Below are 27997 nucleotides of genomic sequence, written 5' to 3' on the forward strand. Positions count from 1 at the left end.
ACCACACTTCAAAAAATGTACTTCATTGGTCGTAAAGCACTGTGGGATGACAAGTGGTCGTGAAAGGCACTACCTGTATATAAATGCAATTCTTTCTGCAGGCATACTGATTGCTGATAATCCACCTGCTGATTGAAATCGACATCATTGGAATTCCTGGCATTGGGAGTCACTGCCCCTGATCTCACTCATTCCTACATTAATGGCCTTCTTTGAGGCAGGCAAAGCTCCATCCTTACAAGACCCATAGAATCCTTGACGCGAGCTTGGGTTCCATTGTATCTGGCTACCAATCTCATGTTTCCGGTGTGCTCCTCTCAGAGTTACAAATTTGGATCCACTGGAAGGTCTGTGAATTTTTGACTCCTCTGCCACATGTTCTTTTTACTGTCTGATATGTTAATATGTACTCTTAATTTAATATTCAACGTAGGATGGACCTGCTTGGTCATTGAAGGGTACTCATTCTGGTGTTAATTTTTGTTAATATATTGTAGTTATATAAAAAAGGAACTTCATTACCATGTTTGTAAATATCTTTGCACATTTGTAAGATTTGTTGTGTAGAAATGTGCAACTTTGGAAGCAACTGTACAGGCATGGCAAATGGGTGTCAATTACTCCAATTGAATTAATGGTGTCTGTTGTTAAAATCAAAGTAGGATGGCCACAGGTGGTAGTTAACTTGCCATGCTCCCACTGTTGCAGCAAAGTTAGTTGACATTGTAATAGAAGGTTACCACAGAGATGTGGGCTGTGGAGACAAATCTTTGAGGCTGTTGTTTCTGTACTAATGTTGTATGTCTTTCTCTTCCTCCCTTCCCCACCCCAACAACCATAGCTGAAAAATCAAGCAACTTGAAAACTGTTGATCTGATAACAGCATAATAAGAAATAAGTGCAGTTGCAGTTAGTTCCCTATAAGATTTATAGTAGGAAATAACTTGCATTTATCATCATCATAGGCAGTCCCTTGGGATCGAGGAAGACTTGCTTCCACTCTTAAAAATGAGTTCTAATATGTGAACCACAGTTCCTGTCACAGGTGGGACAGACAGTCGTTGAGGAAAAGGATGGGTGGGATTGTTTTTTACCGCACACTCTTTCCACTGCCTGCGCTTGGTTTCTGCATGCTCTCGGCGATGAGACACGAGGTGCTCAGCGCCCTCCCAGATGCACTTACTCCACTTAGGGCGGTCTTTGGCCAGGGTTTCCCAGGTGTCGGTGGAGATGTTGCACTTTATCAAGGAGGCCTTGAGGGTTTCCTTGAAACGTTTCCTCTGCCCACCTTTTGCTCGTTTGCTGTGAAGGAGTTCTGAGTAGAGCGCTTGCTTTGGGAATCTCGTGCCATGCATGCGAACAATGTGGCCTACCCAGCGGAGCTGATCGAGTGTGGTCAGTGCTTCAATGCTGGGGATGTTGGCCCGGTTGAGGACGCTAATGTTGGTGCATTTGTCCTTCCAGGGGATTTGCAGGATCTTGCGGAGACATCGTTGGTGGTATTTCTCCAGTGACTTGAAGTATCTACTGTACATGGTCCATGTCTCTGAGCCATACAGGAGGGCGGGTATTACTACAGCCCTGTAGACTATGAGCTTGGTGGCAGATTTGAGGGCCTGGTCTTCGAACACTCTTTTCCTCAGGCGGCCGAAGGCTGCACTGGCACACTGGAGGCAGTGTTGAATCTCGTCGTCAATGTCTGCCCTTGTTGATAAGAGGCTCCCGAGGTATGGGAAATGGTCCACGTTGTCCAGCGCCGCACCGTGGATCTTGATGACTAGAAGGCAGTGCTGCGCAGCGGGGACAGGTTGGTGGAACACCTTTGTCTTACGGATGTTTAGTATAAGGCCCATGCTTTCGTATACCTCAGTGAATATGTAACTTTGACTTGGAGTTCAGCCTCTGTGTGTGCCATCATCCGGGTACTGTAGCTTGACGACAGAGGTTGGGGTGGTCTTGGATCTGGCCTGGGGACGACGAAGGTTGAACAGGTTCCAACTGGTTCTGTAGTTTAGCTGCACTCCAGCGGGGCGCTTGTTGAGTGTGACGAGGAGCATGACAGCGAGGAAGATTGAGAAGAGGGTTGGCGCGATGATGCAGCCCTGCTTGACCCCGGTCCAGACGTGGATTGGGTCTGTAATGGATCCGTTGATAAAGATCACGGCCTGCATGTCGTCGTGCAGCAGGCGAAGGATGGTGACGTACTTTTGGGGGCATTTGAAACGGTGGAGGACGCTCCATGGACCCTAGCGGTTGACAGTGTCAAAGGCCTTTGTAAGGTCGAAGAAGGCCATGTATAAGGGCTGCCGCTGTTCCCTGCATTTTTCCTGCAGCTGTTTTGCTGCAAAAATCATGTCCGTTGTGCCCTGTAGGGGATGAATTCCACACTGCCACTCCGGGAGGAGCTCCTCAGCCACAGGGAGAAGATGGTTGAGGAGGACTCTAGCGACGACTTTCCCAGTGGCTAATAGCAGGGAGATTCCTCTGTAGTTGCTGCAGTCGGACCTGTCCCCATTTTTAAAGATGGTCATGATCACTGCATCTCTAAGATCTCCTGACATATTCTCCTCCCTCCAGATGAGAGGGATGAGATCACTAATACCCAGTAATTTCCATGAGGGTTTCCTGAATTTCAGTGAAAACCCAGAGAAATGGTATAAATGACCAGTTCTGTTGTTTCTCCAGGTTTACGCCGATGTTACAGAAAGAGACATTGGAATCCCCACGGAAATTCTACTCCTAAATGTATAAATAAATATTTTCAGTGCAAGATGCATTATCGGTGGAAGGCACTAAAAATATCCCAATAGTGAATAATCAAGGGGCGATAGGGAAGGAGGAACTTAATACAATCACTATCACTAAAGTAGTATACTCGGTAAAATAATGGGACTAAAGGCGGACAAGTCCCCGGGACCTGATGGCTTGCATCCAAGGGTCTTAAAAGAAGTGGCAGAGATAGTGGATGTATTGGTTGTAATCTACCAAAGTTCCTTTGATTCTGGGGAGGTCCCAGCAGATTGGAAAACCACAAATGTAACCCCGCTATTCAAAAAAGGAGGCACACAGAAAGCAAGAAACTATAAACCAGTTTAGCTTAACATTTGTCATTGGGAAAATGCTGATGTCCATTATTAAGGAAGTAGTAGCAGGACATTTGAAAAAGCATGATTCAATCAAGCAGAGTCAACATGGTTTATGAAAGAGAAATCATGTTTGACAAATTTGCTTGAGTTCTTTGAGGATGTAACGAGCAGGGTGGATAAAGGGGAGCCAGTGGATATGGTGTATTTGGATTTCCAGAAGGCATTCGATAAGGCGCCACATAAAAGGTTACTGCATAAGATAAAAGTTCACAGGGTTGGGGGTAATATATTAGCATGGATAGAGGATGGGCTAACTAACAGAAAACAGAGAATCGGGATAAATTGGTTATTTTCCGGTTGGCAAACAGTAGCTAGTGGGGTGCCGCAGGGATCGATGCTGGGGCATCAACTATTTACAATCTATATTAATGACTTGGATGAAGGGACTGAGTGTAATGCAGCCAAGTTTGCTGATGATGCAAAGATGGGTGGGAGAACAAATTGTGAGGAGGACACAAGGAATCTGCAAAGGAATTAAGTGAGTGGGCAAAAATTTGGCAGATGGAGTATAATGTGGGAAAATGTGAGGTTATTCACTTTGGCAGAAAAAATAGAAAAGCAAATTATAATTTAAATGGAGAAAAAGTGCAAAGTGCTGCAGTACAGAGGGACCTGGAGGTCCTTGTGCATGAAACACAAAAAGATACAGCAAGTAATCAGGAAGGCAAATGGAATGTTGGCCTTTATTGCAAGGGAGATAGAGTATAAAAACAGAGAAGTTCTGCTACAACTGTACAGAGTATTGGTGAGGCCACACCTAGAGTACTGCGTACAGTTTTGGTCTCTGTATTTAAAGAAGGATATATTTGCATTGGAGGCTGTTCAGAGAAGGTTCACTAGGTTGATTCCGGAGATGAGGGGGTTGACTTATGAAGGTAGGTTGAGTAAGTTGGGCCGATACTCATTGGAGTTCAGAAGAATGAGAGGTGATCTTATTGAAACATATGAGATAATGAAGGGGCTCGACAAGGTGGATGCAAAGAGGATATTTCCACTCATAGGGGAAACTAAAACTAGAGGTCATAGTCTCAGAATAAGGGGCCACCCATTTAAAACTGAGATAAGGAGGAATTTCTTCTCTCAGAGGGTTGTAAATCTGTGGAATTCTCTGCCCCAGAGAGCTATGGAGGCTGGGTCATTTAATACATTTAAGGCAAAGATAGACAAATTTTTGAGTGATATGGGAATAAAGGGTTATGGGGAGCAGGCGGGGAAGTGGAGCTGAGTCCATGATCAGATCATGATCTTATTAAATGGTGGAGCAGGCTCGAGGGGCCAAATGGCCTACTCCTTCTCCTATTTCTCATGTTATGTTCTAACATAGAGCTATCGATTCGAATCCAATTTGTAAATATCTTTCCTTGTACCCGTTTAATATGTTTCCTCTTCATCAATCCCATGTTTTATCTATCACAAGTTCAATATACAAAAATTATGACAATTATCATGGATCACCAAAGAAAATGAATTATTGAGATGATAGCAAGATCTAGGAGGTGGCATCTCAAACAAATTACTGTCGTAATGTTTTCAATTTCCATACTGTCAAAAGGCATACTTGTTCAGACCTACTATCAGTCATTCTCACAAATAATCTGTGACATAATTAGACATAGATTGTGCCAGTCATGTAAAACAGAGTGCGATTCATTTTTACAGCAATTTCAATCTCAATTTGCTAGTGGTTACTATTTCTATAATTAAGGTATGATCCGTCCCTACCCAATGACACTTACTTGTCATTTATTTAACACTGGATGTTAGTGTCTGTAAAGGGATTCTGTGATTTCTCACATCATAGGCAGCATGCAGGTTGGCACAGTGATATTCATATTGCTCAGTGCTGGGGATGTTGGCCTGGTCGAGGATGCTAATGTTGGTGTGTCTGTCCTCCCAGGGGATTTGTAGGATCTTGCGGAGACATCGTTGGTGGTATTTCTTCAGCAACTTGAGGTGTCTACTGTACATGGTCCATGTCTCTGAGCCATACAGGAGGGCGGGTATTACTACGACCCTGTACACCATGAGCTTGGTGATAGTTTTGAGGGCCTGGTCTCCAAACACTCTTTTCCTCAGGCAGACGAAGGCTGCACTGGTGCACTGGAGGCGGTGTTGGATCTCGTCGTCAATGCCTGCTCTTGTTGATAGGAGGCTCCTGAGATAAGGGAAGTGGTCCACGTTGTCCAGGGCCGCACCATGGATCTTGATGACTGGGGGCAGTGCTGTGCGGCAAAGACAGGTTGGTGGAGGACCTTGTCCTACTGATGTTTAGCGTAAGGCCCATGCCTTCGTACGCCTCAGTAAATACGTCGACTATGTCCTGGAGTTCAGCCTCTGTGTGCACAGACGCAGGTGTCGTCCGCGTACTATAGCTCGACGACATAGTTCGCATGCCAGAAACGACACTCCCAAGGCAAGCCCTCTACTCGGAACTCCTTCACGGCAAACGAGCCAAAGGTGGGCAATGGAAACGTTACAAGGACACCCTCAAATCCTCCCTGATAAAGTGCGACATCCCCACTGATACTTGGGAGTCCCTGGTCAAAGATCGCCCTAAGTGGAGGAAGTGCATCCGGGAGGGCACTGAACTCCTCGAGTCTCGTCGCCGAGAGCATGCAGAAATCAAGCGCAGGCAGCGGAAGGAGCGTGCTGCAAACCACTCCCCGCCCACCCTTTCCTTTAACCACTGTCTGTCGCACCTGTGACAGAGATTGTGGTTCTCGTATTGGACTGTACAGCCACCTAAGAACTCATGCTAAGAGTGTCATGTATTTAACTGTCATTGTAACCCATGTATAAACTGACTAGTTGTACACTGTGAGAACACTTGTGGGAGACACTCCTAACCTGGTCTTTCAGGTATAAAAGGGGAAGCTCACCCACTTTCATCACTCCAGTGCTGGAATCACAGAGTGACCTTCTCTCAAGCATGGGCCTCGTGTGCATTTGTACTGTATAGTAAGGACATATCATTGGCGACGAGGATGGGACTTAAACCACGTGAGCATGGCCACTAGCAGCACAGACGAGAGGTACTGTGTTGGTGATGATTGGGACGACTTTATTGAGAGACTACAGCAAAGCTTTGTCACTAAGGAATGGCTGGGACAGGATTCGGCCGACAAACGCAGGGCTCATCTCCTGACGGTTTGTGGGTCCAGGACATACTACCTGATGAAGGACCTTCTAGTGCCAGAGAAGGTGGCGGACAAGACTTTTGAAGAGCTCCGTAAGTTGATCGGGGAACACTTTAAACTGGCGAGCAGCATGCACATGGCGAGACACCGGTTTTATATGCACCGGCGGTGAGAAAGGCAAAGCGTTCCAGACTTCGCGGCAGACCTCTGACAACTGGAGAGCCTATGTAAGTTCTCAGATGCATGCAGAGCGGAGATGCTGTAAGACTTTTTTATTGAGGGCATCGGGCACGCTGGGGTTTTCAGGAAACTGATCGAGACCAAAGACTTGACCCTGGAAACAGTGGCTTTGGTGGCCCAGACATTTATCTCAGGGGAGGAAGGGATCAGAATGATGTTTGACAAAACTCTTGGTTTAAATGCAGCAAATGGACAGGGAGTCAACATTGTTAATGCGGCACACAGTTCCCCAGCCAGACAGTGGCAATCGGACATGCCCGAGCATGTAGTCGAATCCAAAGGGGAAATTCAACAGAGACAATGGCTAGCTGAACGGCGATTCACGCCATCGCAAGGGACAATGCGGCCAGTAATGGGGCCATCAACACCTGTTGATGGTGTGCTTAAATAAAATTACACAGACAGTCAGAGACGATCGACTGGTAATGGGCCTTTTGTTTCCAACAACGGCTCATGTTGGAAGTGTGGAGGCAAACACACAGCCAGAGCTTGCAGGTATCAGCAATACACCTGCAGAAATTGCAACGTCAGCGGTCACTTGGCACGTATGTGCAGGAAGCCTGCAGCCAGGTTGATGTACGAGGAGGACGGGGACGATGTAAGCCCTACGGGGTTAAATGGACACTGGGGGAAATCGCTGGAAGCTGAAATTCAGCGAGTTCATGTGGAGCACATGTACAGTTCATACACCAGGATGCCACCAATAATGATGAAAGTGCTCCTCAATGGCATCCCAGTATCAATGGAGCTAGACATAGGGGCCAGCCAGTCCCTGATGAGTATCAAACAGTTCGACAAGTTGTGGGTGTCCAAGGCCAGGAGGCCAAAATTATTGCCAATTGATGCACAGCTATGGACATACACAAAGGAGATCATTCCGGTGCTAGGCAGCGCCACGGTAGTCGTGACCCACAAAGATTCGGAGAACAGGTTGCCACTCTGAATTGTTCCGGGGGACGGTCCCGCACTGCTGGGGAGGAGTTGGCCGGCTGTCATGAACTGGAAATGGGGCGATGTCAATTAAATTTCTTCTGTGGAGCGAATATCATGCTCACAGATCCTGGACAAATTTGACTCACTATTTCAGCCCGGCAGTGGCATTTTCATGGGGACCAAGGTAGTGATTCACATAAACCCGGACGCCAGGCCAGTACACCACAAGGACAGAACGGTGCCGTACGTGATGCGGGAAAAGATAGAAGGCGAATTGGACCGCCTGCTGAGGGAAGGCATCATCTCGCCAGTCGAATTCAGTGACTGGGCGAGCCCGATTTTATGGGTCGATCAGGATATGTGGTGATTACAAGGCCACCATCAATCGGGTGTCACTCCAAGACCAGTACCCGCTACTGAGAGCGGAGACCTCTTTGCGACGCTATCCAGTGGCAAACTTTTTTCAAAATTGGACCTGACCTCAGCTTACATGACCCAGGAGCTGACGAGTGAGTCGAAGAAGCTGACCACCATCACGACACACAAGGGGTTGTTTGAGTACAACAGATGTCCGTTTGGGATTCGCTCGGCCGCCGCGATCTTTCAACGCAATATGGAAAGCCTCCAAGTTGATTCCAAGGACAGTACTTTTTCAAGACGACATCCTCATCACGGGTTGTGATACTGAAGAACACCTCCGCAACCTGGAGGAGGTGCTACGCAGACTGGACCGGGTAGGTCTGCGACTGAAAAAGGTGAAGTGCGTCTTCCTAGCACCAGAGGTAGAATTCCTGGGGATGAGGGTAGCAGCAGACGGGATCAGACCTTCTGTGTCCAAAACACAAGTGATCCAGAGAGTACCCAGGCCCCGTAACACGACGGAGCTGCGTTCGTTCCTCAGGCTCCTGAACTATTTGGTAACTTTCTTCCCAAATTGAGCACGCCGTTAGAGCCGCTACATGTGCTCCTACGCAAAGGTCGTGAATGGGTCTGGGGGGACATCCAGTAAAGGGCTTTTGATATAGCACAAAATTTGTTATGCTCCAACAATCTGTTAACGCTATATGACCCATGAAAGAAACTTGTTTTAACATGCGACGCGTCATCCTATGGTGTCAGGTGTGTGTTGCAGCATGTTAATGCCAAGGGTCAGTTACAACCGGTAGCTTATGCCTCCAGAAGTCTGTCCCAGGCAGAACGGGTCTACGGGATGGTAGAAAAGGAAGCGCTTGCGTGTGTATATGCTGTAAAAAAAATGCACCAGTATCTGTTCGGCAGGAAATTTGAGCTGGAGACGGATCACAAACCCCTACCGTCCCTTTTGGCCGACAACAAGACCATAAATGCAAATGCATCGGCCCGCATACAGAGGTGGGCACTCACGTTAGCCGCCTATGACGATACAATTCGGCACAGACCGTGCACTGAAAACTGCGCCGATGCACTCAGCAGGCTCCCACTAGCCACAACCGAGGGGGCAACCGAGCATGCTGCTGAGATGGTCATGGCTGTGGAAGCTTTCGAAAGCGAAGGCTTACCCGTGACAGCCGGTCAGATCAAAGTCTGAATGTTCAGCCATGAACTCATTGAATGGCGGTGCAGGCTAGAAGGGCCGAATGGCCTACTCCTGCACCTATTTTCTATGTTTCTATGTTTCTAAATAGAGACCCGCTACTGTCTTTAGTCAAGAAATGTGGCCTTAATAGGGACTGGGCAGCCACATACGGGGCATGCCCTGAGGGATTCAAACCATTTCACAGGTGCAAGGAGGAACTCTCGATTCAGGCCGATTGCCTACTATGGGGAAACCGAGTAGTTATGCCCCAGATGGGCAGAGCGATGTTCATCAGAGAACTCCACAATGAGCACCCGGGCATTGTCATAATGAAGGCAATTGCCAGGTCACACGTTTGGTGGCCAGGGATAGATGCAGACCTGGAACTTTGTGTTCGCAGGTGCAACACATGCGCCCAGCTGGACAATGCGCCCAGGGAAGCCCCCCTTAGCCCCTGGTCTTGGCCCGCCAAACCATGGTCATGCATCCATGTGGACTATGCAGGTCCTTTCATGGGAAAAATGTTTTTGTTTGTAGTAGACGCCTACTCCAAATGAATCGAGTGTGACATTCTCAATTCAAGCACATCATCTGCCACGGTAGAAAGTTTACAGGCAATGTTCGCCGCCCATGGTCTACCTGATGTCTTGGCCAGTGACAATGACCCGTGCTTTACAAGCATTGAATTCCAGGATTTCATGGCAGGAAATGGTATCAACCATGTTAGAACGGCACCGTTCAAGCCGGCCTCAAATGGCCAGACTGAACGAGCAGTGCAGATAACCAAACAGGCGATTCTCAGAATCCAAGGGGGTTCCCTACAAAGCCGCTTATCACGCCTCCTGTTGCCCAATAGATCCCGACCACACTCAGTCACAGGGGTCCCACCCGCAGAGCTGCTAATGAAAAGGATGCTCAAAACCAGGTTATCCCTTATACACCCCACTATGAAAGAAATTGTTGAGAGCAGGCGCCAGTCACAATGTGACTACCACGACGGGAATGCGAGGGCACGATGTATTGATGTCAATGACCCTATCTTGGTTCTCAACTACGCTGCAGGGCCTAAATGGCTAGCAGGCACTGTGATTGCCAAAGAGGGGAATAGGATTCTGGTAGTTAAACTTACCAGTGGACAAATCTGCCGCAAACACGTGGATCAACAAAAAGGAGATTCAGCAACCCCATAGAAGAAGCAGAGGAAGAACACGATGTAGAGTTCATTCCTCCACAGGTGGCCGAACACCGGAACCAAGTTGAGGAGAGCCCAGTCACTGTGGGCAATCCGGACAGGCCTGAGGCACCGCAAACAGCAGACACTCAGGCCAGCGCCCAACAACCGGAGCCTCAACTCAGGCGCTCTACAAGGGAGCGTAAACCACCAGAGAGACTTAACCTGTGATCCCAATAAGACTTTGGGGGGGGGAGGTGATGTCATGTATTTAACTGTCATTGTAACCCATGTATAAACTGACTAGTTGTACACTTTGAGAACACTGATCACTTGGTGGTGAACTTGTGGGAGACACTCCTTACCTGGTCTTTCAGGTGTAAAAGGGGATGCTCCACCCACCTTCATCACTTCAGTGCTGGAATAAAAGTTGCTGGTCACAGAGTGACCTTCTCTCAAGCATGGGCCTCGTGTGTATTTGTACTGTATAGTAAGGACATATCAAAGAGTGGAAGCAAGTCTTCCTTGATTCCGAGGAACTGCCTATGATGATTTTGATGATGATGATTTATATTGTTAATTCAAAAGCCAAACAGACACAACCTGGGTGACTGCAGTCCTGGAGCATCTGCATTCATCAAAGGCGTACAAGTAGTTCCATGATGGTACTTTGCAGTAATCTCAAGATACCACTGGAATTTTACAGCTGATCTATCTGTTCAACAAGATCCCACTACTTGTATTGTTGTATATGTGAAACTTGCCAGTGCATAGGCTGCTCCTATTTGGGTTTTTTTCAATATTTAAAATATTCCACAGGGGTACCTCACCAAGAATATCTGCATTTAAGGATGTATTTTAAATGTTGCAAAATGAAGATAAATGACCAATGAAAAATAAGTAACTGGACATAAGCTGATCTTCAGAATTCTGTTGTTGATGTTTAGAGGCAATCAAAGATACTTACTTCGAGGAGAATGTGCTGGCACATATTTAGGACTGGAGTTCAGAGGCTGAGAGCACTTTTGGCAAACGCATTCCTTCCCATTAAAAGTCACACGGTCCCCAGGAGGGAAGGGCTGTCTATAGAGTAAAAAAAATACACGCTTTCAGTACAGTTTTACAACGCTAAATTCAATTTAAGTATTAACATTCATTAGAATCCCCCATGACAACAGTCAATTACAAATCTTGTCATCCAACCCTTCATAATTCTTGCATTGAAGATTCTTTTTCCGAACAGATCATCTTTTCACTTCGGAAGTTAACTTGGAGATCCTGGGACTGGGTTCTGGGCCACCCAATCTTATGGGAACAATGGACGCAATCACTGAGGTGGACCTAGAAGACAAATGCCTGCACCCCAATGAGGAAGGACTGGCTCATACCTTACAAACTCCTAAAATTTCACTTGACCATGACAGATGAGTACTGGCAGAACTGTGATTAAAAGGTAATCCTCTCCCAAACATTTTGCTCCTACCCCAAATTCCAGCTGTTCTGGACCAAGGTCTCAGAGGTCACCAAAGCCATTACAGCACTTACCATTCCCCTAATCCCAGGTCCATGTTTACTTGTCAACAGTTCCCATTCAATTTTGCTATGTCAACATCACAATGTAGTTCCAGCCACTGGAAACAATTTACAATGGGATTCCGCATTTATAATTTATAATTTGAAAGCCATATTTATCTCATTGAAACATATAAAATTCTTACAGGGCTTGACAGGGTAGATGTTGGGAGGATGTTTTCCCTTGGCTGGAGAGTCTAGAACTAAGGGTCTCAGTCTCAGAATAAGGGGTCGGCCATTTAGGACTGGGATAAGGAGAAATTTCGTCACTCATACGGTGGTGATTATTTGGAATTCTCTACCCCAAAGGGCTGTGGAGGCTCAGTCGTTTAGTTTAGTCAAATCAGAGATTGATAGATTTTTGGATTTTAAGGAAATCAAGGAATATGGGGACAGTGCGGGAAAGGGGAGTTGAGGTAAAAGATCATCCATGATCTTATTGAATGGCGGAGCAGACTCGAAGGGCTGAATGGCCTCATCGTGCTCATATTTCTTATATTGTTATATGTAAACATTTTACTACCATGGTTTATTGATGAACCAATCGAGTCACTCAAATGCTTTTTGAAAAAATTACAACTGCTATTTTTACCTCAATAACTGAAATATGTAACGTTCAAAATATGGCTTGCATTAAAAATAAAATGACGTATTTCATAAGAATGTGATAAAATTTCAGTTTTGCTTGACTGTCTCAGCCTGTCTCAGAAGCTTGGGCTCAGAAAAGGGATGAAGTCGGCAGAGCAGCTATGCAGCCTGCCCAAGATCAATGCCGGGAAGCACAAACCATTTTCAGCCTCCTTTAACTGCGAGCAGTTTGGGAGCCTCAGACAGGCTGGCAGTTGACCAAAGTCTCTTGTCGGCCCATGGAGAGCACCTCTGCTCCTTCTGGCTCCACAAAAATAATAAAAAAAACATTCTGCCGTTTATGATTGACCTCTAGAAGTGCCTTCAAGACCATCGGTTAGGCCACACAAAGTCTGGTACAAATGGGTGGAGTTTGCACAGTGCACCCTTGGCCCATTTCTATCTGTAAATCATAAACAGGGTCTTACAACCAGTGTGGGACACCGATTTGCATATTTAAGCAATCTCCCATTGGAAATAGGAATGAGGCAACTCACCCACTAAGGGCCTGCCTGAAAATTACATCAGGTGAGTCTTCGGCATTAATTGGGTGTCCCCTTCCCTCGCCTTTCAACTGCTGGCCATCTATTTTCAGCTGAGAAATAAGTAGCCGGCAGTTGAAAATCATCCCAATATATTTGTCTAAAGCAGTCTCAACTAAAAGCAGATTCTGCAATCTGAGCATGTGTAATATGTACAATTTCCCAGTAAGATAGTCAAATTAGACAATGCTTCTCTTTGAGTTTCTAACAAAACCTATTGGTTGTTTGTTAAAATTAGCGAGGTAACAAATTTCAAAGCCAAGAATTTCTTCAGGTACAATTTATGTTGGGTATTTTCAAAATAGAGAAGCTGTGTCTATTATGTCTGTAATGTACTTATGAATGATTCCATGAGGCAATGTGTTGTACTCAAACTGTAGAGACCTTGGTCCTTTATTTGTAACTCCAGAGTGAGGCAGCCGCATGGTGGCTCCCCTTTTATACAGCCCCTGCCACCAGGACAGGAAACCCTGGTCTCCACCAGTTGCACCCTCTAGTGGTGCCAGCATAGTCTATACACAGTGTAAACCTTATTGACAGTACATTAGGTAAACAAATCTCCATCTTATGCAACTATACAGTGACTGTATAGCAAGTTTATCCATAGTCTGCATATATAAGAGTCAGCATGAGAGAAAAACGTACATTGTATTTATTGCACACCTGCTGCAGATTGAGTTAGTATTTGAATTATACTCTGTATACTTTAGAAAGCATATTAAGCTGAGAGAGATAATGGGAGTAAAATTCAACTTTGGCGAGGCGCAAAACAGGCGGTAGCGGATCGGCTGCCCGTTATCGACCCCCGCCTATTGAATGATGTCTTCGCAAGATCCTACAATTCCCTGGGAGGACAGACGCACCAACATTAGCGTCCTCATCCAGGCCAACATCCGCAGCATTGAAGTACTGACCACACTTGATCAGCTCCGCTGATAAGGCCACATAGTTCGCATGCCAGACACGAGACTCCCAAAGCAAGTGCTCGATTCGGAACTGCTTCATGGCAAACGAGCCAAAGGTGGGCAACGGAAACGTTACAAGGACACCCTCAAAGCCTCCCTGATAAAGTGCAACATCCCCACCGACACCTGGGAATCCCTGGCCAAAGACCGTCCTAAGTGAAGGAAGTGCATCCGGGAGAGCGCTGAGCACTTCGAGTCTCATCGACGAGAGCATGCAGAAATCAAGCGTAGGCAGTGGAAAGAGCATGTGGCAAATCTGTTCCACCCTCCCTTACCCTCAACGACTATCTGTCCCACCTGTGACAGGGACTGTGGCTCTTGTATTGGACTGTTCAGCCACCTAATGACTCATTTTAAGAGGGAAGCAAGTCTTCCTCGATTCCAAAGGACTGCCTATGATGATGAGGGCAGGGTGTAGAACAGGCAGCAAATCCACCACCGCTCATTTTGTGTCCCTGCTAAATTTCTATAGATTTTGATAGCAGACCCTCCAAACCTGCCCTCTGTGCACTGGCAAAATGCAGGGCAGAGGGACAGCTAGAAACAAACACAAAAGCTATTATTTTAAGGGACTAACTATTTGTACTGCACTTTTTTTGACAAAAAAGCGTCTGTCGAGCACCCCACCCTTCCCGCCCGCCCCCCGCCTGTACTGCACTTTTTTGACAGACACCCCATCAAGTTCCGTCCCTCGCTCCCGGCCCAATCATTCCATGCACATGGTGCCGAGAATCAGCACCTGGGGCTCCGATTCTCTCCCCCCTCCTGCCGGCCTGGGCCTGGTGGCGGCGGGAGGGGGCCGATAGTGGTGGGAGGGGGCTGATGGTAGTGTGCCTGGACCCGATGACGGTGGGAGGGGGAGGGTGGGCCTGGGTCTGATGGTGGCAGGAGGGGGCTGATGGCGCCGGGCCTGGGCATGGTGAGAGAAAGCCTGGGAGGGCAGGGAAAAGAGATAGAGGCGCAAGTGGGGCCCCGAATCGGAAGTGGGACCCTGTGACCAATCTGACCACATTGTTGCTCCATGGGTTCTTCGACCGAGCTACTGCTCCTCCGCAAGCCTGCTCCTCCGAACGACCGACCGCCGACCGGGTCTCCTGCGGCGCTGCGAGTCCCGAGCAGTGGTGGTGGCAGTGGGAGAGCGGTGGTGGTGGCGGGTGGCGGGTGGCTGTGGCGGGGAGAGAGGCTGATGGGGCAGAGTGAGAGGCTGGGGGTGCAGAGTGAGAGGCTGGGGGGGTGCAGACTGAGAGGCTGGGGGGGGAAGAGTGAGAGGCTGGTGGGGCAGAGTGAGAGGCTGGGGGTGCAGAGTGAGAGGCTGTGGGGGGGGGGCAGACTGAGAGGCTGGGGGGGGGAAGAGTGAGAGGCTGGTGGGGCAGAGTGAGAGGCTGGGGGTGCAGAGTGAGAGGCTGTGGGGGGGGCAGACTGAGAGGCTGGGGGGGGGGGCAGAGTGAGAGGCTGGGGGTGCAGAGTGAGAGGCTGTGGGGGGGGCAGACTGAGAGGCTGGGGGGGCAGAGTGAGAGGCTGGGGGGGCAGAGTGAGAGGCTGGGAGGGGGCAGAGTGAGAGGCTGTGGGGGGGCAGAGTGAGAGGCTGTGGGGGGGCAGAGTGAGAGGCTGGGGGGGGCAGAGTGAGAGGCTGGGAGGGGGCAGAGTGAGAGGCTGGGGGCTGCAGAGTGAGAGGCTGGGGGGGGGCAGACTGAGAGGCTGGGGGGGCAGAGTGAGAGGCTGGGGGGGCAGAGTGAGAGGCTGGGGGGGGCAGAGTGAGAGGCTGGGGGGGGCAAAGTGAGAGGCTGGGGGGTGGAGAGGGAGGCTGGGGGGTGGAGAGGGAGGCTGGGGGGTGGAGAGGGAGGCTGGGGGGTGGAGAGGGAGGCTGGGGGTTGGAGAGAGAGGCTGGGGGGTGGAGAGAGAGGCTGGTGGGGAAAGGAAGACTGGGGAAGAGAGAGGCGGGGGGGAGGAAAGAGAGGCTGGGGGGGTGGGGGAAGAAAGGCTGGAGGGGGAGCGAGAGAGACGTAGAAACATAGAAAATAAGTGCAGGAGCAGGCCATTCAGCCCTTCGAGCCTGCACCACCATTCAATATGATCATGGCTGATCATGCAACTTCACTCCTGCCTTCTCTCCATACTCCCTGATCCCTTTAGCAGTAAGGATTACATCTAACTCCCTTTTGAATATATCCAACGAACTGGACTCAACAACTTTCTGTGTAGAGAATTCCATAGGTTCACAATTCTCTGGGTGAAAAAGATTCTCCTCATCTCAGTCCTAAATGGCTTACCCCTTATCCTTAGACTGTGACCCCTGGTTCTGGACTTCCCCAACATTGGGAACATTCTTCCTGCATCTAACCTGTCCAATCCCGTCAGAATTTTATATGCTTCTATGAGATCCCCTCTCATTCTTCTAAATTCCAGTGAATATAAGCCTAGTCGATCCAGTCTTTCTTCATATGTAAGTCCTGCCATCCCGGGAATCAGTCTGGTGAACCTTCGCTGCACTCCCTCAATAGCAAGAATGTCCTTCCTCAGATTAGGAGACCAAAACTGCACACAATACTCAAGGTGTGGTCTCACCAAGGCCCTGTACATCTGCAGTAAGACCTCCCTGCTCAAATCCTCTCACTATGAAGACCAACATGCCATTTGTTTTCTTTACTGCCTGCTGTACCTGCATGCCTACTTTCAATGACTGATGTACCATGACACCCAGGTCTCGTTGCACCTCCCCTTTTCCTAATCTGTCATCATTCAGATAATAGTCTGTCTCTCTGCATGAGCAGGAGTTCGGCGGCAAGAGGCTGCAGCCAGGAAGCCATGGGAACTGTCTCCAACAGTCAGTGGGATGAGGGTTCTTAAGATCAGGAATTAGGAGGGGAGGTTTCACTGCAATCGGAGGGAGACCAGAGCTGGGGGGAGCACTCCTGCTCCTTCTGGCCCACAAGAACTTATGACAGAAGTAATTTTGAAAAACTCACAGTGGTTTGTTCTGGCCAGACGGTGCCTCCTGCCATGGTTCTGCTGTCGGGCTCCAGACACAGCAGGACTCCCTCAGACTTTTTGTTAAGATCACATTGTGGCATCGATGACACTATTGGGCAGCAACGTTTGCATTTAAAGTAGGCCCTGAAAGCTGCCGAAGACGAAATGGTGCTGGGTGGGAACAGAGTGGCCTCTTGACTCGGTCTTAATTTAACATCTCCCACACACCATTCTTACTGGGCGAGGGGGGTTAAAATTGAGGTCAAGGATACACATCCAGGATTCAAGAACAAAATACCAAATGCAATGTTTGCCAAGATGTCAGAGACCTATGCTGCCAGACCTAAAAGACATCCCCCACCCAGTTCTATAAGACCTGGGATGCTCCTCCGGCCCATGCCTTCCCCTCCCCCTCATTACCAACAGGTGCGAGAGATCCACCAGTGAACCAAAACTCACATTCCACTCTCAAGCTATAGATTCCTCTTTCACAATACTGCCTGAACTGAGCTTCCTCTTCACAGTGTTTCAAATCTCCAGGACCCTCTGCCCAGTTCTACCAAAGATAAGAACTGTCATGTATGTAACCTTCATGTAACTGTAACCATCATGTAACAACACTGCATACTATATACACTTAAGAAATGCACACCTTGACCATAGGGGGTGAACTTGTGGGAGACACTCCTAGCCTGGTCTTACAGGTATAAAAGGGGAAGCTCCACCCACCTTCAGCACTTCTTGGTCCTGTGAATAAAGGTTAGATCACAGAGTGACTTTGTCTGCAGTATGTGCCTTGCGTGAATTTATAGTAGTGTGCAAGGACACAACATTTTGCCGACGAGAAACGGGAATCAACGACTCACGAGAATGGCCACTGGTAGCACAGAGGAACGGTACTGTGTTGGTGAGGACTGGGACGATTTCATTCAGAGGCTCCAGCAGAGCTTTGTCACGAAGGACTGGCTGGGAGAGGCAACGGCTGACAAGCGAAGGGCGCATCTACTAACCAGCTGTGGACCTAAGACGTACGCGCTGATGAAAGATCTGCTCACACCCGAGAAGCCGGCGGACAAAACCTTCGAGGAGTTCAGCAAACTGATCGATGAGCACCTCAAAACCGGTGAGTAGTATACACATGGCCCGACACCGATTTTATATACACCGACGTCGGGAAGGACAGAGCATACTGGACTTTGTTGCGGACCTTCGGCGCTTGGCCTGCTTCTGTAATTTAACAGACGCCTGCAGGGGGGAGATGTTACGGGATTTCTTCATTGCGAGCATTGGGCTTGCCGGGATTTTCAGAAAGCTAATTGAGACCAAGGACTTGACCTTGGAAGCGGCAGCGCTGATGGCTCAGACCTTCATGGCGGGGCAGGAGGAAACCAAGATAATAAACACGTGCAATTCTGCTACCAACGTGGCGATGAAGCAGGGAGTTAACATAGTAAACGTGACTCAGAACCCCGCAGGCAGGCAAGGGCAATTTGACACCACCCAGGCAGTAACAGACTCTAGAGTGGGTCATCAACAGAGACAATGGCAGGTTGAATGGACAATTACACCATTACACGTCCCGGGATGGGGCCATTGACAGAGTAATCAAAGAGACAATCAGAGAGGAATGCCTGGTAACAGCCCATTTTGTTCACAACAATCTCAGCTCATGCTGGAGGTGCGGGGGCAGACAAGCTGCAAAAACCTGCAGGTTCCAACAATTCATCTGTAGAAATTGTAACTTCAGTGGACATTTAGTCAGAATGTGCAGGAAGCCCGCAGCGAGGCTAATTTATGAGGCAGATGAACCACAAGAGGGGTCTGCAAGGCAGGGTGATGCTTGGGATACAGCAATGGACGCTGAAGTTCAGCAAATTCAGGTGGCAAACATCCACAGCTCATATACAAAAACGTCACCTGTGATGATGAAAGTCCGATTAACCGGCATCCCGGTACGCATGGAGCTGGACACAGGGGCCAGCCAGTCACTTATGAGTGTCCAAAAATTCGAGAAACTATGGCCACTCAGAGCTAGCAGGCCCAAACTAGAACGCATTGACACGCAATTACGGACGTACACCAAAGAGATCATCCCAGTGCTAGGCAGTGCAATGTTGGTGGTCACACATAATGGATCAGAGAACTGGCTGCCACTCTGGATTGTCCCGGGAAATGGTCCCGCGCTTTTGGGGAGGAGCTGGCTAGCCAAGATGAACTGGAAATGGGGGGGATGTGCACGCCTGTGGAGCGAAGTTCATGCTCACAGGTCCTACAGAAATTTGTGTCACTATTTCAACCTGGTGTCGGGACTTTCAAAGGTACCGAAGTTGTGATACGCATCACCCCGGACGCCAGACCAGTGCACCATAAAGCCAGAGTTGTGCCGTATGTGATGCGGGAGAAAATTGAGAGTGAGTTGGACAGGTTGCTAAGAGAGGGCATAATTTCACCCGTTGAATTCAGCGACTGGGCAAGCCCCATCGTCCCTATCCTAAAAACGGATGGCTCAATCAGGATCTGTGGCGACTACAAGGCCACTATCAACCGAGTGTCACTACAAGACCAATACCCGCTCCCGAGAGCGGAGGATCTTTTTGCCACGCTGGCAGCTGGCAAGCTGTTCACCAAGTTGGACCTCACTTCAGCCTACATGACCCAGGAACTGGCCGAAGAATCCAAGCTACTGACCACCATCACCACGCACAAGGGGCTGTTTGTCTACAACAGGTGTCTGTTTGGCATTTGTTCAACAGCCGCTATCTTTCAAAGGAATATGGAAAGCCAGATCAAATCCATCCCTGGAACAATCGTATTTCAGGACAACATTCTTATCATGCGTTGGGACACCGAGGAACACCTCCATAACCTGAAGGAGGTGCTACGCTGACTGGACTGGGTAGGCCTGCGACTAAAGAAGTCCAAGTGTGTGTTTTTGGTCCCAGAGGTCGAGTTTTAGGGCAGGAGGGTTGCCGCAGACGGCATCCGGCCTACCGAATCCAAAACGGAGGCAATTCGTTGTGCGCCCAGGCCCGGCAACACATCGGAGTTGCGTTCATTTCTGGAACTCTTGAAGTATTTCAGGAACTTTTTGCCGAACTTAAGCACATTGTTGGAGCCACTACATGTGCTCCTGCGTAAGGGTTGCGATTGGCTTTGGGGGGACTATCAGTAACGGGCTTTCAATCGGGCGCGGAACCTGCTTTGTTCTAATAAGCTATTGACCCTGTACAACCCCTGTAAGAAATTGGTTTTGGCATGTGATGCATCATCTTATGGGGTTGGGAGCGTGTTGCAGCAGAGTAATGCTGATGGCCAACTCCAACCTGTGGCTTATGCCTCCATGTCGCTCTCCCAAGCAGAAAGGGGATATGGGATGGTTGAAAAGGAAGCACTCGCATGTGTCTACGGGGTGAAAAAGATGCACCAGTATCTTTTTGGCAGAAGGTTCGAGTTAGAAACAGGCCACAAGCCGTTAACATCCCTGTTGTCAGACAGCAAAGCTGTCAATGCCAATGCGTCAGCTCGCATACAGCGATGGGCTCTCACGCTGGCTGCATATGACTACACCATACGTCACCGGCCAGGCACCGAAAATTGCGCTGACGCGCTCAGCAAGCTTCCACTGGCCACAACTGAGGGGGCAGCGGAGCAAAGCGCTGAGATGGTCATGGCTGCCGATGCTTTTGGCAGCGCAGGCTCCCACATCACAGTCCGCTAGATAAAAATCTGGACCAACAGAGATCCCCTCCTCTCCTTGATTAAGAAATGTATCCTGACTGGGGATTGGGCGCCTGCACACGGAGCATGCCCTGAGGAGGTCAGACAGTTTCACAGATAGATGGATGAACTCTCCATCCAAGCCGACTGCCTATTATGGGGCAGCCGGGTAGTCATGCCCCAGAAGGGAAGGGAAGCATTCAGCAGGGAACTCCACACCAGCACCCAGGCATCGTACTAATGAAGGCCATTGCTCGGTCACATGTATGGTGGCCGGGAATTGACTCAGACCTGGAACACTGTGTTCGCAGGTGCACGACGTGTGCCCAGCTGGGCAATGCCCCCAGGGAGGCCCCACTCAGCCCGTGGCCCTGGCCCACCAGGCCATATATTCAAAAAGGAGTTAGATGTAGTCCTTACTACTAGGGGGATCAAGGGGTATGGCGAGAAAGCAGGAATGGGGTACTGAAGTTGCATGTTCAGCCATGAACTCATTGAATGGCAGTGCAGGCTCGAAGGGCCGAATGGCCTACTCCTGCACCTATTTTCTATGTTTCTATGTTACTCAAACCAAGAATCATACACGATGTCATCGTCAACAAAGAAAGGAACCATGCCAAACAAGCACAATACTACAAAAGAGGTGCTACAGCACTTCTTATGCTGCAGGAAGGAGAAACAGTGAGACTCAAACAAACGTGAGAAAGCAAAGAGTGGCAAAAGGCTCAGGTTCAGAAACAAGTCGGCATTCAGTCGTATCAGGTCACTACAGAAGATGGCCATGAGTATCGCAGAAATAGGAAACATCTGAGAAAGAGCGCTGAGACAGTCATCGAAACTCCAGAGATCTCAGTGACACCCACACACGATCCACTGACTACACAGCCAACTAACACGCGAAACAGCACTTCAACGACAACACGTGAAAACAGGGATATGTTGCCTGATATTTCCCCCAAAGCACTGATAAAGGGATTAAAGCAATCAGTGCACAGAACACCACTGAAACAACCAGTTTGAGGCGAAGCAACAGAATCCGCACAACACTAAAATACCTGGAAAACTATGTACAGAAATAAGAAATCATGGACACTGGACACTTGGATAAAGAATTAAAAAGACAAGAATTTTGTTGTTTGTTAAACTTGCAGTTGTTTAATATCTGTATCCATAAGAAGTTAACTACCCATTTATATTGAAGCTAACTTTAATTCATTTTTGTTTCTTATGAAAGGAAAGGTGTAACGAGATAATGTATACTGTCCTCGAGCTAGGAGGTATCGATATAATGTATAGCGCCCTCTAGCTAGGAGGTATAGGGAGCTGTATTGAGAGAGAGGGTCTTTGAAGGAACGGCATCTTAAGCTCCACATGGCTCTCTCAGATCTCTCAAATAAATAGAGTGTTCAAGAGACTATAAAATACAGGGCATACGCAACAGAAGGCATGGCCACCAATGGGTCAGCAATTATAATCAAGGAATGCTCTAGAGGGCAGAATTCGAGGAGCGCAGACATCGTAAGGGGAGTGGGGGGGGGGGGGGGGATGGGGCTGGAGGAGATTATAGAGACTTTGAAACATCGTCTTTTATGTCATTGTTCAGTCCTGACCAGTAAATGGATCCTTTGGCACATCGAAGAGTGCTCTCGACGCCAGTGTGAACAGCATGAAGTTGCTGACGAATGTCGGATCTCGGGAATTTTGGTATGACACAGCGATAACCTTTGAAGACTATGCCATCCTGTGTTGTGAGTTCGTCACGAACTTTGAAGTATGCATACGTTTCAGGCGAGCATTAATGTTTCGTTTCTGGCCATCCCGTTGTGACCAATTGTATAACCAGTTGTAGTGTGGAATCGCTTGCAGTTGTGCGTTGTATGGTAGTCAGTCCTTGTTTGGAGAATGGGAGAAAGTCCACCATGTTCCACTGCAATTTTTGTCTGTGGTCTCTCCATGTTTTTGAGGTATGCACACGAGAAGGTGTCTGCTAGATACATTTCTTTTCCTGGTTGATACTTTATTTCGACTTCATTGGTTGAGCCGAATGAGCAGATGTTGTAGTCGCTTGGGTGCTGCAGATAATGGCTTATGGTTTGTCCATAGCGTGATCTTGCGACGGTATACATATTGATGGTTTTGTTCCATTCCGAAGACTTAAGCAAGCAGCTCCTTTTCGATTTGAGAGTATCGCGTTTCTGCTGGAGTGAGCACTCGGCTTGTGTACGCGATTGGTTGTCCCTGTTCCAGAAGGACAAACCCAAGACCATTGCTCGAAGCATCTCCTTGACCTTCGGTTGCAAGTTTGTAGTCAAAGTGCCTGAGCATCGGAGAATCTGTCACGCATTGTTTGATAGTTTCAAAAGCTGCGTCTTGTTCTTCAGTCCATTTCCAGACCATGTCTTTAGGAGTAAGCCTTTGCAGAGGCTCGCTGAGGTCTGAAAGATCTGGCAAGAATTTTGCAAGGTACTTTGTCATGCCGACAAATCATTGTACACCTGCGACATCCTGTGGTTTCTGCTTTTCGTTGATTGTGACCACTTTGCTTGGGTCGGCTTTGAGTCTATCACTAGACAGTATGTGTCCCATGTATTTCACTTGGGAGCTCTTGTATTCGAACTTATCGATGTTTCGGTCTCTGCATCGCTGCATGAATTTGCGTAAGTTTGCGTCATGATTGTGATTGGCCTCTTTAAGTGTCTCACTTCGTCCAGTGATCAAGTTATCATCTGCAATCTTGTAGCCTCCATCTAGACCCTTGAGGTACTGCTCTAAATTCTGATGGCAGATTTCCGGGTCAGGACTGATGCCAAATGGCATTCTATTATATCGATATCGTCCCCATGGAGTCTGGAGGGTCGTGAGGTAGGAGGACTCTGTGTCTAGTTCACATTGCAGGAAATCCTCCTTGCAGTCTGCTTTAGTGAAGACCTTTACATTTGACCTCTGTGGCAAGATGTCATTCGTCATAGGAAGTGGATAGTGTCCACGTTTCAGGGCATTGTTTCGATGTTAAGGGTCGATACACACTCATATCTTTCCATTTGGTTTTTGTACAGTCACTAGATTGGATACCCAGTCCGTCGGTTCAACCACTTTCGTGATGATTTGTCGATTTTCCAAACGATCGAGTTAATCTTTGAGTGTTTATTTGATCGTTATTGGCACCCGTCTGGGTGGCATTGTAGCTCGTGCCGCTGATTCATTAAGTTCAAAGTGAACTGTCCCTGGCATTTGTCCAAGTCCCTTAAACACATCCGGATATGCATTGTTGACATCAATTTTTGACACTAGCAAGACGTTTGCCTTGCTCGTAGTTTGTGATTCATTTACCACTGCGATATTCTGATGCAACACTTTTCAGTTGTAGCTGTTAAGCAGTGCGTGAAACAATCAGTGGTGCATTTGGCCCTCAATGATGATCACAAAGGGCACAATGTACTTTTGCTTGTTCTTTGTATTTTCCAGTGGCACATTACAACCACTGAAATGGTTGTCATATAGTGACAGTATTGTCTTAGATTATTTTATCTTTAAGACTTTAGGTAAGTATCTAAGAGGTAGCACATTGTATGTGGCCCCACAATCTATTTTGCATTTTTAACATTTGATGGAGAAAGTAGCCATAATCTTGTTAGGATACTTTCTGTCAGCTTTATCCTTGATTGTGCGATCAACTTTACCAAGCATCTTTACAGTCTATTAAAAATTAGAATCTTAACTCTCTTCATATAGTGCATAAACTTTTGGCTTGCCCTTATATTTAGGGTTATGTGTAGACTTCTGCCTCGATCCACTCTGCACTTTTGAGAAAAGTGATTTAGTTTGCTGCAACTTGAGCAGGTCTTCCCATATGCTGGGTGTTATGTATTTAACCCTTGTATTACACCTGACCACCAGAGGGCCCACTTGTTGGAGTCCCAAGGGATCCCAGCATCCCTTGGGAGCACAGTATTTAAGCAAGCCACCCAAGAGGTACCTGCACTCTGGAACCTTAATAAAGGAGCTAAGGTCACACTTGCTCATTACACACAGTACTCAGTCTCACCATTTATTGTGAGTATAACAATTGGCGACAAAATAACGAACAATCACACGAAAATGCAAAGAACAGTCGGCATCCTGGAGAAGTTCTCCAAAGGGGACGGTTGGGAGGCCTTCGTGGAGAGACTCGGCCAATACTTTGTGGTCAACCAGCTGGAATGGGACGAGAATGCCACCAAACGAAGGACTATCCTCCTAACTGTCTGTGGGGCAACAACCTATGGCCTCATGAAGAATCTCCTGGCCCCGGCAAAACCAACAGTGAAATCCTACAAAGAATTGTGTACGCCGGTCCGGGAGCACCCAAATCCTAAGGAAAGTGTTTTAATGGCGAGATATCGGTTCTACACCTGTCAACGATCGGAGGGCCAGGAAGTGGCGAGCTACGTCGCCGAACTAAGGCGCCTCGCAGGACATTGTGAGTTTGAGGGATTTCTAGAACAAATGATCAGAGAGTTTTTTGTACTGGGCATCGGACATGAGCCAATCCTTCGCAAACTGTTGACTGTAGAAACTCCGAATCTAAGTAAAGCCATAACGATTGCCCAGGCATTTATGTCCACCAGCGACAACACCAAGCAGATTTCACAGAACAAAGACGTTTCGGCCAGTACTGTGCATAAAGTAATGTTGGTTTTGAGCAGAAATGTACACGGCAGAAAGTACATGCCGGCTGCTGTGGCCCGTCCTCAATTGACCCAGAGTCCGCCATCATCTATTAATGCAAGGCAGTTAACATCCTGTTGGCGCTGCGAAGGTGATCATCAGCCCCACCAATGCCTCTTTAGGCATTATGTGTGCAATGGTTGCAGAACAATGGGACACCTTCAACGAATGTGCAGGCGAGCTGCAAACCCTGCAAACCACCACGTTGCAGACAAAGATCGATCCACAGTGGATCAGACTGAGTTGGAAACTTGTACGGAGGAGGCAGAAGTGTACGCTGTACACATGGTCACAACGAAATGCCCACCAATAATGTTGAAAGTTGAACTGAATGGCATTCCAGTAGCTATGGAGCTGGACACGGGAGCAAGTCAGTCCATAATGAGTAAAAAGGCCTTCGACAGGCTGTGGGGAAAGAAGGCACACAGGCCCAAGCTCAGCCCCATTCACACTAAACAAAGGACTTACACCAAGGAACTAATCCCTGTAATTGGCAGTGCAGAAGTCAAAGTCTCCTATGATGGAGCAATACACGAACTCTCGCTGTGGATTGTGTCAGGGGATGGCCCCACGTTGTTTGGCAGAAGCTGGCTGGGGAAAATCCACTGGAACTGGGATGACATCTGAGCGCTTTCGTCCGTCGACGACGCCTCATGTCCAAGTTCTAAGTACGTTCCCATCATTATTTGAGCCAGGCATTGGAAGCTTCTCGGGGGCGAAAGTGCAGATCCATTTGGTTCCCGATATGCGACCCATCCACCACAAAACTTGGGCGGTACCGTATATGATGCGTTGAAAAGTGGAAATTGAGCTGGATAGGCTGCAACGTGAAGGCATCATCGCACCGGTGGAATTCAACGACTGGGCCAGTCCGATTGTTCTGGTACTCAAGGAGGATGGTACGGTTAGAATTTGTGGGGACTATAAAGTAACGATCAACCGTTTTTCGCTGCAAGACCAGTACCCGCAACCCAAGGCAGACGACCTATTTACGTCCCTGGCTGGAGGGAAGATATTCACCAAGCTGGACCTGACCTCAGCCTACATAACGCAGATGCTGGAGGAGTCTTCGAAAGGCCTCACCTGCATCAACATGCACAAAGGACTGTTTATCTACAACCGGTGCCTGTTCAGGATTCGGTCGGCCGCGGCGATCTTCCAGCGGAACAGAGAGCCTGCTAAAGTCGGTTCCTTGCACAGTGGTCTTCCAGGATGACATATTGGTGACAGGTCGGGATACCATGGAACACTTGAAGAATCTGAAGGAGGTTCTTAGTCGGTTGGATCGCGTGGGGCTCCTAGTATGTTTTCCTGGCACAGGACATCGAATTCCTAGGAAGGAGAATCGCAGCAGATGTCATCAGACCCACCGACGCCAAGATGGAGGCCATCAAGAACGCGCCGCGACCACAGAACATGACGGAGCTACGGTCGTTCCTGGGACTCCTTAACTATTTCGGTAATTTCCTAACTGGGTTAAGTACCCTGCTAGAACCCCTACATGCGCTACTGTGCAAGAAGGATGACTGGGTATGGGGGAATTCACAAAAGGCTGCCTTTAAGAAAGCCAGAAATTTATTGTGTTCTAACAAACTGCTTGTCCTGTATAACACATGTAAACGATTAGTGTTAGCTTGCGATGCATCGTCATACAGGGTCGGGTGTGTGTTACAACTGGCTAATGATTCGGGGATTTTGCAACCGGTTGCAAATGCATCCAGGAGTTTGTCCAAGGCCGAAAGGGCTTACAGCATGGTTGAAAAAGAGGCTCTGGCGAGCATTTACGGGGTAAAATAAATGCACCAATACTTATTTGGCCTCAGTTCGAGCTTGAAACTGACCACAAGCCGCTCATATCGCTGTTCTCTGAGAGCAAAGGGATTAATACCAATGCTTCTGGCCGCATCCAAAGATGGGCGCTCACGTTGTCGGCATACAACTATGTAATCCGCCACAGATCGGGCACAGAGAACTGCGCAGATGCTCTCAGTCGGTTACCATTGCCCACCACTGAAGTGAAAATGGAACAGCCAGCGGATTTGCTCATGGTCATGGAGGCATTTGAAAATGAGAAGTCCCCCATTATAGCCTGCCAGATCAGGACCTGGACCAGCCAGCATCCTTTACTGTCTTTGCTAAAAAACTGTGTCCTCCATGGGAGCTGGTCCAGTGTCCCAGTGGAGATGCAGGAAGCGGTTAAGCCGTTCCTCAGACGCAAAGACGAGTTGTCTCTGCAGGCGGACTGTCTTTTGTGGCCCAAGAAAGGCAGAGACACATTTATTTGCAAACTGCACAACACCCACCCAGGCATCGTAATGATTAAAGCCATACCCAGGTCTCACGTGTGGTCGTGGCCTGGCATCGACTCAGATTTCGAGTCATGCATGTGCCAATGCAACACTTGCTCTCAGTTGAGCAATGCACCCAGAGAGGCACCGCTAAGTTTGTGGTCGTGGCCATCCAAACCGTGGTCGCGTATCCATGTAGACTATGCGGGCCCATTCCTAGGCAAAATGTTTTTGGTTGTCATGGACGCTTACTCGAAATGGATTGAATCTGCAATAATGTCTGTAAGCACATCCACAGCTACCATTGAAAGCCTACGAGCCATGTTTGCCACGCACGGCTTGCCTGATGTCCTAGTCAGCGACAATGGGCCATGCTTCACCAATGTTGAATTCAAGGAATTCATGACCCGTAACGGGATCAAACATG

The 27997-nt window shown here is 48.2% G+C and overlaps 1 protein-coding gene across 13 annotated transcripts in view; it reads right to left on the minus strand.

The window, feature by feature from the left end:
- ablim2 (actin binding LIM protein family, member 2) overlaps window positions 1-27997 on the minus strand; it is a 743081-nt gene that overhangs the window by 397051 nt on the left and 318033 nt on the right. For all 13 annotated transcript variants that reach the window (XM_070871382.1, XM_070871385.1, XM_070871380.1 and 10 more), the window contains one exon: window positions 11150-11265. In XM_070871382.1, the coding sequence (XP_070727483.1) occupies window positions 11150-11265 (116 nt within the window). The remainder of the gene's footprint in view (window positions 1-11149; window positions 11266-27997) is intronic.

The sequence above is a fragment of the Pristiophorus japonicus genome, chromosome 2 (assembly GCF_044704955.1).
Source record: "Pristiophorus japonicus isolate sPriJap1 chromosome 2, sPriJap1.hap1, whole genome shotgun sequence".
Taxonomy (NCBI): domain Eukaryota; kingdom Metazoa; phylum Chordata; class Chondrichthyes; family Pristiophoridae; genus Pristiophorus; species Pristiophorus japonicus.